The sequence below is a fragment of the Melanotaenia boesemani genome, chromosome 5 (genome assembly GCF_017639745.1).
Source record: "Melanotaenia boesemani isolate fMelBoe1 chromosome 5, fMelBoe1.pri, whole genome shotgun sequence".
NCBI classification, from domain to species: Eukaryota; Metazoa; Chordata; class Actinopteri; order Atheriniformes; family Melanotaeniidae; genus Melanotaenia; species Melanotaenia boesemani.
Genome location: NC_055686.1, coordinates 2,905,743 through 2,916,892, shown reverse-complemented (window position 1 = coordinate 2,916,892; position 11,150 = coordinate 2,905,743). Strand labels below are relative to the sequence as shown.

Below are 11,150 nucleotides of genomic sequence, written 5' to 3'. Positions count from 1 at the left end.
GTAATGAAGCTTTGGTAGAGCTGTTGCATGGTTTTAGGTTTGAGGTTAAAATGTCAATTTTAAGATTTGACTAATTTTTTATTTCTTTGCATTTACAGAGTTTTTGATTTATACGTAAAAAGGTGGTTTTAATTCCACTGTTTGTGGAAATAATTGTTTTCATATAACCCACATTTCACGCGTCTAAGACGTCATTTAACACCTACATCAAAACGAGTTTTCCCGTTTTCTAGGATTCCTTCGTCTGAAAGCAGAAATTCCGGGTGAGCTGTGGAACCTGAACGCAGCACAGTGGAATCAGGAAGCAGACGTGACGCGGAGGATACTTCACGTTCACTGCAGCGACTCTGAGGTGTGTTTTAGCCGGGGAACAATGTCCAGAAGAATTACTACACTTCTCCTCCTCGCGTTCATGTTTACATCGACTTCTTTTCGTGACGGTTAGTTGTTTGTTGTCAGTGTTTATTCTGGAGGTGAAACGTTCGTGGCTCTGAAGTCTTTGGTTCAACAAGTTTACTTTAGTTTTGAGCCAGATTTAGCTGCAATGGTAGGAGTTCATTTATATGGGAGGGACTAAATGAATGAATAAATAAATAAGTAATGGGAAAAAGATTGATGAAGTTACTGTTAATTTTATTCAAATAAAAAAATATAAATAAGATAAAACTGATCAAAAGTAACAGATCTGCTGATTTTTTTATTTATTTTTATTTATTTTTTTTTGCTTAAACTTGGTTTAAAACTTTGATTTAACCTCATGGAGATGAGTGTGTGAGTTAAACTCTGGTTCTGTCTTACTTTAGCAAATATTTAGATATTTATATGTTAACATGAAACATTTTCTGTCTTGAATAATTTATCTGTAACTGAGCTGCCAGCCGTCACCTCCTTTTGTTTTTCTGTTAGTCAAACTCCTTTAAAAGACTTTTTTAGTTATCAGCTGCAAAATATAAATGACTTCATCAATCTGTAGATGGCTGATGACCCTGGAAACATGATGGTATTTATATATATAATCTAGGTTTGTGGAGCCATTTTATCAACGATTTAAAGTAAACAACATTACAGCTGAAAATCCAGCTGAGGTGACGTTTTCTCTGAGCTGCTGACAGATGTGCAGCTCCAAGGCTCGCTCTGTTTCATCTTTATTTATTTCCTTTACAGGAAAACCCATAAAAACTAAACCACATAGTTTATAATGTCCTGGTTGTTCCTGAACGCATCCTTCATGCTATTTACCTGATGGCTGTAAGAAGCATGATTCCTCTGAAACCAGTCGTCTAAGCTAAACTTCTTCAGTTATCAGGAGAAAATTTATAGTAGAAAAAGTGTAAAATAAGCTGGAAAGTGTCTCCAGACCAGCGTCTGATGCTGCTGTGGAAGTGAAGAGTTCCTCTCTGATCTCTTTAACCTCTCTGATCTGTGTTGTTTCCTCTCCTGCAGGACAGACAAACATCAAAGCTGAACCTGGACATGACGTCTCTCTGCCATGTAGAGCTGGACATGATGGAGACATTGATGCTGTGGAGTGGACCAGACCTGATCTGGATTCGCCTAAATATGTTCTGTTGTTCAGGAACGAGCAACTTGATCCAGAAAACCAGCATCCATCTTTCCAGAACCGTGTGGATCTTCAGGACGGACAGATGAAGGATGGAGACGTGTCTCTGATTCTGAAGAAGGTGACAGCTAATGATACAGGAACATATGAATGTAGAGTCTCCCAGAAAGGAAGAACCCGCAGGAAGAGAGCTAATCTGAGCTCTGATCCAATCAGCATCATCTACCTGGAAGTTGTTAAACCAGGTGACTTCACCTCTTTGCTTCTCTTCATACGTGACATCAACATCTAGAACGGCAGCTTTTGGTGTTTCTGTCAGTGACCAAAGAAAATAATTTCCATTTTATTTTAGTTCAGGTTTTTGTTTTAATACACACATCTGCACGTATACACATATACATGTATAATTACACACACCTACATGTACACATATACACGTATACATACACGTACCTACATATACACGAATACATACACGTACCTACATATACACGAATACATACACGTACCTACATATACACGTAAACATACACGTACCTAAATACACACGTATACATACACGTACCTACATATACACGTAAACATACACGTACCTACATATACACGTAAACATACACGTACCTACATATACACGAGTACATACACGTACCTACATATACACGTATACATACACGTACCTACATATACACGAACACATACACGTACCTACATATACACATAACATACACGTACCTACATATACACGTAAACATACACGTACCTACATATACACGTATACATACACGTACCTACATATACACGAACACATACACGTACCTACATATACACGTAAACATACACGTACCTAAATACACACGTATACATACACGTACCTACATACACACGTATACATACACGTACCTACATAGACACGTATACATACACATACCTACATACACACGTATACATACACATACCTACATACACACATATACATACACGTACCTACATAGACACGTAAACATACACGTACCTACATACACACATATACATACACGTACCTACATACACACGTATACATACACGTACCTACATATACACGTATACATACACGTACCTACACAGACACGTATACATACACGTACCTACACATACACGTATACATACACGTACCTACATATACACGTATACATACACGTACCTACATACACACGTATACATACACGTACCTACATATACACGTATACATACACGTACCTACACAGACACGTATACATACACGTACCTACATATACACGTATACATACACGTACCTACATACACACATATACATACACGTACCTACATACACACGTATACATACACGTACCTACATACACACGTATACATACACGTACCTACACAGACACGTATACATACACGTACCTACATACACACGTATACAAACACGTACCTACATACACACGTATACATACACGTACCTACATGCACACATATACATACACGTACCTACATACACACGTATACATACACGTACCTAAATACACACGTATACATACACGTACCTACATATACACGTATACATACACGTACCTACATACACACGTATACATACACGTACCTAAATACACACGTATACATACACGTACCTACATATACACGTATACATACACGTACCTACACAGACACGTATACATACACGTACCTAAATACACACGTATACATACACGTACCTACATACACACGTATACATACACGTACCTACATATACACGTATACATACACGTACCTACATATACACATATACATACACGTACCTACATACACACGTAACATGTACCTACATATACACGTATACATACACGTACCTACATATACACGTATACATACACGTACCTACATATACACTTATACATACACGTACCTACACAGACACGTATACATACACGTACCTACACATACACGTATACATACACGTACCTACATATACACGTATACATACACGTACCTACATACACACGTATACATACACGTACCTACATATACACGTATACATACACGTACCTACACAGACACGTATACATACACGTACCTACATATACACGTATACATACACGTACCTACATACACACATATACATACACGTACCTACATACACACATATACATACACGTACCTACATACACACGTATACATACACGTACCTACATACACACGTATACATACACGTACCTACACAGACACGTATACATACACGTACCTACATACACACGTATACAAACACGTACCTACATACACACGTATACATACACGTACCTACATACACACATATACATACACGTACCTACATACACACGTAGACATACACGTACCTAAATACACACGTATACATACACGTACCTACATATACACGTATACATACACGTACCTACATACACACGTATACATACACGTACCTAAATACACACGTATACATACACGTACCTACACAGACACGTATACATACACGTACCTAAATACACACGTATACATACACGTACCTACATACACACGTATACATACACGTACCTACATATACACGTATACATACACGTACCTACATATACACGTATACATACACGTACCTACATACACACGTAACATGTACCTACATATACACGTATACATACACGTACCTACATATACACGTATACATACACGTACCTACATATACACTTATACATACATGTACCTACATACACACGTATACATACACGTACCTACATACACACGTATACATACACGTACCTACATATACACGTATACATACACGTACCTACATACACACGTATACATACACGTACCTACATACACACGTATACATACACGTACCTACATATGATGAAATGTATTTACACATTTTGTCACTTCTTTACTTCAGTAAAAGATAGGGGAGACATAAGTAGAATAAAATACGTAAATAGATCATAAAATAGAATAAATAAAAAAGATAGATAAATGTACAGATTGAATGAAGGTGTAGATCACTGCTGTGGGTGGAGCAGGCGTAGATCATCGTCCATTTAGTCTTCAGCTGCATTAATATGTGTTCATCTTTCTCCACAGAGAACCCTGCAGAGACCTCTGAGCTTTGGAAGTTGTTGCTGCTGGTTGGATGTGTTTTAGTCTCCATTGTTTTCATCCTCTGTATTTGTCTCTACCGACGGAGGTCCAAGCCAGACCCTGATAGTAAGTCCTGCATGTTTCATCCTGCCTTTAACCAGATAATCCGTCCTCAAGTTATTCTGATTAATGTTTGATGTTTTTTACTTTTAGCTCTTTAAAGGACCGACCTGGATCCAGAGGCTGAGACAAGGAGGTGGGGGGTGGGGGGGGGGGTCCTCTGAGCTCCAATCTGACGGCCGTTTTGTGTGTTTCGCCGCCATTTTTGCAGCAGCAACCTGGTATCTGCTGCTGTCTGCAAAGACAGACACAGACTAGATATCTGGACTGGTGACGGTAGGCAGGGCCCACAGTTACTGATGGAGGTTTTTATCTGGCAGATTTACGACAATAACCAGAAGAGAGAAAATAGAAACAAGAAAAAAAGTCCTCCCCATCCCAGTAATACGTTACTGTACTAACCAGATGGTTTAGTAGTAGTCAGTCCCTGCAGACCAGTGATCCTGATAAATCCCATTTATCGTTGTAAACCTAGAAGCAATGTGGGACAGTTATGAGCGACTCTGCATCACCTGCCTGCACACGGTGGTAACCAGGGGTTACGCCGGTTTCACAGCTGCCTTCTGGAAACTAGAATAGAATGAATATGAACCGCGGGGAGAATAAAGTTCCCAGCATGTCTGATCAGGTCCATCAGGCCTCATCCGAAGTGTAGAGCAGAATCTCTCCGTGTCTCAGCCCAGCATGAAGTACAACTTCATTCAGATTTAGTAAATCCCACTTCTCTGATCTGCAGTTTCCTCATTCAAAGACAAAACATGCATACGTTTCACGTTTCATGTTCGAATAATAAAACGTGTTTCATGCTTTTACAATAATCTGTGAGGTGGAAGTCTGAATGGTTTTTGTTTGTGCTGCAGGTCTACGCTTCGTAACTTTTCACGTTCTCTCCCAGATTAGTCATTTCCTCTCAGCAGCAGGCAGCGCCTCGTCTGCTAGCCCGTTAGCAATAACTAGCATAATAAACACGACTTATTAAACTTGAAACACAGAATCTAATGCTGGACTGACAACGTTTCACTGAAACCTGTCGTGCTGTTGTTGCTGGGAATAAAATCCTGTATATTATTATTGTTCTGTAGGACGTCCCGGTCTGCTGCTAACCCAGGAAAACTCTGTAAAACCAGAGGTCTCAGACAGGAGAATTCTTCCTGAAGTAGTCCGTCCACCACTGAAGTTTTCCACTGCTGTTAGAACAACCGAGAACCGTGCACGTCCTCCCGGGTTCCTCAACATCATTAAGAAAGAAGCAGTGGTGTTAAGAAAATGATGGATTCTCTTCAGTTACTTCTAACAGGCACAATGAGCCACCGCAGACATGGTGGACGCTCTACTTCCGGTGTTTGCTCGGATTAGTCTGAAGGATTGTTTCGTATAATGTGACTGCAGAAACACCCCAAACAGAAAGATGCTAAATACTCTGCAGGTGGGCAGTCGGGCTCCAGGGGTCTTTATTTGTTGGGCTGGAAAGGGAATCAGAAAAAAGGCTGGTTGATAAAGTAAACGTTCCTGGTCAGGCGGAGCTAAACTCACTCAGCTTATTTAAGATAAAAGGACTTAAAATAAGAAATGTGGTGTCCTGAACAGATCTCCATCATGTGGGGCTTCCATGAACCAAACGTCTTTTAGTTTTTATGGATGAAATAAATTTTTAAACGATGTTGACTTGTCTGAGTTTTGTTCTGTAAGACTCCTGAGTTCTTCCAGATGAAGCAACGGTTTTCATGATGGAGGACATTTTGATGTTTGTGCGTCATAACAACACGTGCAGTGAAGATCAGGTGCTGCCACCTGCTGGCTGCATCACGTCACTGCTCCATCTGTTTCAGCCAGCCGGAGCGAAAACCCTGAGAATCTGACTCAGGAGTGAAACCCTGACGTTGAAACAGCTGATCAGAGCTGGTTAGACTGAAATTAGAGAGATCAGGAGACGAGATGAGGACCAAACATTTACTGATGGAGGCTGAAGGTGAAGTCTGATGGAGTTCTAATGAGTTTACAGCTGAAATCAGCCCTCTGGGTTCATTATGACTGTACCTCATTAGAATTCTTCTTAATCCAGATTAAATTACTTCTTCATGATTTCTGTTAACAATCAACACGAGCTGCTGTCAGGAAACTGTCCATGAGGCTCATTCTGACTCCAGAGAAACCAGGATATATAAAACCCAGTTTACCAGTTCAGATGCAGCTTTAGGGAAGACCAGAATGAAAGGACAACTGTTTTAATCCCAGAGGAAAATTTCATATATAAGTAAAAATAAAAATCTGTTTCATAGATGAATTTCACTCTTATGTCAGCAATAATCTACCAAAGTTCCAGCGTCTAGACGACGAGTTCTAGACATGAAATGCAGTTTAGCTAAAAGATTTATTTTTCATGTTGGTGTCATGTGACTGTTCTCCAGTTCCAACTCATCCACGTGTTTAAAACCAGTTTAAAACCGAGAGGTCAGTGGTCTGATTTTAGTTTAGCTAAACCATGTCAACACCAACTTCCTGCTGCACTCAGGGACATCAGTTCATCCCACGTCCACGCCAACTTCCTGCTGCGTTCAGGGACATCAGTTCATCCCACGTCCACGCCAACTTCCTGCTGCGTTCAGGGACATCAGTTCATCCCACGTCCACGCCAACTTCCTGCTGCGTTCAGAGACATCAGTTCATCCCACATCCACGCCAGCTTCCTGCTGCATTTAGGGACATCAGTTCATCCCACATCCACGCCAGCTTCCCGCTGCATTCGGGGACATGTAGACATGGTGTGTTGAGTATCAGAATGAGGACGAAAGGGGAATTAGGGGACTTTGAACGTGTCATGGTTGTTGGTCTGAGTATTTACTGGGATTTTCTCCCTCAACCATCTCCAGGGTTTCCAGAGAACGACCTGAAGAAGAGAAAACATCCAGAGCAGCAGTTGTCTGGACCAGGAAGCAGCAGAAAACACACCAGGTGTCTCCTGCCAGCTAAGAACAAGAAACTGAGGCTACAATTCACACACACTCACCAACACTGGACAATAGAAGATGGAGAAAAGTTGTTTGGTGAGTCTCCATTTCACTCTACAAAATGAGTTATTTTAACATACTGCCGGTGCAGTAAGATTTTATACTCAATTTCCTGAAGTTAGAAAAATATCTTGGTGAAACTCATTTTAAGTCCTTTATGAAGTTAAAACTCCTGTTATTTCTTCTCACGACGCTAACGAGAGAAACTAAAGATGATTCTTCTGGATCCAAGAATTAACATTAATAGTTTTTACACTAACTTAAACAAAAATAAGGGATTATGTTTATTTAGAGCTTATCAAGGTGCAGCCAAACTACACCTGAGTGGAGTAAAGGTGAAGTGTCATGCTGAAGGATGAAGCAGGAGTCAAACCATCAACCTTCCAGTTACTGGACAACCTCCTCTACCAGTTCTTGAATTCTTCTTTAGTTTCTCTTATTTTATCATCTTTTCTCTCAAAGTGACAAAGAAACAATGAAAGAATCATGGACGGGAGAGTTTAGAGGTTTTTTAAACTAATAAATGAGTTTTTTACCACATATTCTAAAACGTGTCTCATCATGGATGCAGCAGCTGTGTGATGCTGTCATGTCAACATGGAGAAAACCTCTGAGGAATGATGGTGGACCTGATTCTTTAAAAAGAGTGTCGGCAGGGGGTAGAAGTGCCGCTTCCATGGTGTAAAAGGGAGGAGAGAACTGGAGGAAACTGGAAAGAAACCAGGAAGTAGATGCCATTCCAGCTTTCCTCCGTCTTCCGAACGGCTCCTGCTGCTGGACTTCCAGGACGTTTACTGGATTTAGGTGAAAACCATCAGCTGCTGGTAGAAAGGACGTAGGTCATCATCACTGGCTGTTATCTGGTTTAAGGAAGTGGAAAAGTAACTAAACTCTGCTTCTTGTTTTCATTTAGCTAAGCTCAGGCATCTTCCAGTCTTTCCATCCAGCGTGGGACTTTAAAGAATCTGCAGTGGCTGTTTTAACATCTACACGTGCAGCTCTGCTGTGCGTCGTCTTCTGGCTTCTGTCTGCTGGTGAGTTTATCTGGATTTCTGTCAGTGATTCCTCAGGAAGACCTGGGCTGATGCAATCCTCACCGTTATCTTCCCGTTGTCTGACCTGTTGTTTATCACATGTAAGTGCAGGCAGAGGCGGCGCCAGGAATTTAGGCCCCCATGAAGTACGATAACATTCCTGCTATAAAGACGTCCTGAAGACCAACGTTTACTGTTTCAGCGTCGTCTTTTACTGGAAAATTCCATTACTGGAAAATTCTCTTAAGATTAAAGAAAGTTAAATAAACATTATTTATTCAGGAGACTGCAAACCTTACAGCGGACATGTTTTTGGTGCAGCTGCTTCAAGCTGCTCAGATTAATTGACCGTCATGGGAATAATAATCCTCCATCTGTTAGATGTGTTACTGCGTTCATGCTGGAGGAGGTCTGGGCTGCAGTTTTATGCCAAATGGGAGGTGTCCAGGTCCAGATGGGTTCCCAGCAGAATTTTTTAAGACATTCTGGCTGAAATGGCCGTGGTCTGGGTGGCTAGGGGTCCGAAGTGGGCCTCTAGCCATCCAGACCACGGTCCCGGTGTGGAGGGTCACCATGAGGAATACACTGGAGTTAAAATATTTTTAGAGAAAAACAATGAAATAAATAAGAACCATTACACACCACAAAACATGACATGCTTGATTTAGTGACTTTAGTTATATTAAATGTTAATCATCTACTTATTAATTTGTTTTTACCTTGTTTTAAAACTTTTAGCCAGTTTAAATGTGTGTGTAACCACCCTGCTGCGGTCTTGTCCAGGACTCTGTTGGAAACCATATTTTAGTCTCAGCAGGTTCTTCCTGGTTAAATAAAGCTTATAATAAATATACAACTAGTTATTATGTTCCTCATCTTCTCTAAACAGATTTGTTGTAATGAACTCCAGTAAGTCGTCCACAGCTGCAGCTCATGTCATTTTATATTTACACTGTGTGCACAGTTATGAGGCAGGTTATATTCATGAGGATTAATTATATTATTGAACAACTACTGTGCTCTCCATCAATCCAGAAATGTTCATAAACCTCAAACCTGAATATTTCAGAAAATAAGTGAGGTCTTGGCTTTCTTAGGAGAAAATCTGTGTGTGCACAATTATTGGTAGTAGTGTGCTGAATTATTATGCAACTAAATGAAAAATGAAAACTTCCCCATCTCACTTGTTTATTTTCATCTATTAATGTCAAAGAAATAAACAACTCAACATGTATAAATAAACATTTCTGAGGTTTAAAAATGTCAGAAATGACCAGTATAGTGACCAGTGGCCTTCTATTCATGGAGTGGGTCAGTTTCTTGATCTGGTGACAATCAACCTTTTGTGCAGCAGCAACCACAGCCTCCCAGACTCGGTCCAGACTGGTGGACTGTTTCCCTTCAACAGAAATCTCCAGTTTAAAAAGGGCCCACAAGTTAATAATAGGCTTTAGGTCAGGTGAGGATGAGGCCCATGTCATTATTTTTTCATCTTTACAGCCGCTATTAGCCATGCAGTGCAGTTCTTTGATGCATGCGCTGGAGAGCTGCATTTAAATCCTGGTCCTCTTGAAAGGTCCAGACTTTTCCTGCACCACCGCTTGAAGAAAGTGTCTTCTAAAAACTGGTAGTAGGTCTGGGAGTTCAGTTTGAGTCCATCGTCAACCCAAATAGTTCCAACTAGCTCATCTTTAATGATACCAGCCCATACCAGTATCCCACCTCCACCGTGCTGGCAGCAGCCAGGGGTCCATCTGGTCCATCAAGAGTCCCTCTCATCCCATCAGTCAATAAAACCGTAGAAAAATCTGTCTTCAGAGATTTCTTGGCCCAGTCTTGACGTTTTAAATGTGTCCTGTTCAGTGGCGGTCAGGTTTCAGCCTTCCTTACCTTGGCCATGTCTCTGAGCACTGAACACCTCGTACTTCTGGAAACTCCAGGGAGGCTGCAGTCCTGGGATATGACAGGGCTGGAGGGTAACAGCTTCCTGGCAGCTTCATCTTTGATTCTTTTCACACTTTTACTATTTCAATTTTTTCCTAACAAGTGTCTTGTGACACTATTTTCAACAAAAAGTTTGATTGTTCTGTGCTCACGCCCCAATATCTTCCAGTCGAGCTGCATCCCTCTGAAAGACTTTTTACCATTTTTGACCTTTCAGAGTCAGTTAATCTCTTTTTTTTGCCCATTTTGTCTGAGGAAAAGAAGCTGCTTAATAATTATGCACACCTTTAATAAAGTGTATTGATCACCTTAGGTCACACACCCTCGTTAGACAAATACACACCTGATTTGCTTAAATCCAATAAGCATTCAAGTTTAAACTGTTAAAGAAAATGCATGAAA

General features: G+C 40.6%; 1 protein-coding gene across 1 annotated transcript; it reads left to right on the top strand.

Annotated features, from left to right (window-relative positions):
• Positions 1–323: 323 nt before the first annotated feature.
• On the top strand, positions 324–6,438 carry LOC121640528 (coxsackievirus and adenovirus receptor homolog). The gene is made up of 4 exons (XM_041986352.1): positions 324–440; positions 1,444–1,806; positions 4,646–4,768; positions 4,856–6,438. The coding sequence occupies exons 1-4, from the start codon at positions 374–376 to the stop codon at positions 4,861–4,863; spliced, it is 561 nt and encodes a 186-aa protein (XP_041842286.1). The 5' UTR covers positions 324–373; the 3' UTR covers positions 4,864–6,438.
• Positions 6,439–11,150: the final 4,712 nt, after the last annotated feature.

Coding starts and splice junctions, on each gene's coding strand:
- LOC121640528 (XM_041986352.1), top strand. CDS start 374: ATGTCCAGAAGAATTACTACACTTCTCCTCCTCGCGTTCATGTTTACA. Junction 441..1,443: donor ATCGACTTCTTTTCGTGACG/GTTAGTTGTTTG, acceptor CCTCTCCTGCAG/GACAGACAAACATCAAAGCT. Junction 1,807..4,645: donor CCTGGAAGTTGTTAAACCAG/GTGACTTCACCT, acceptor CTTTCTCCACAG/AGAACCCTGCAGAGACCTCT.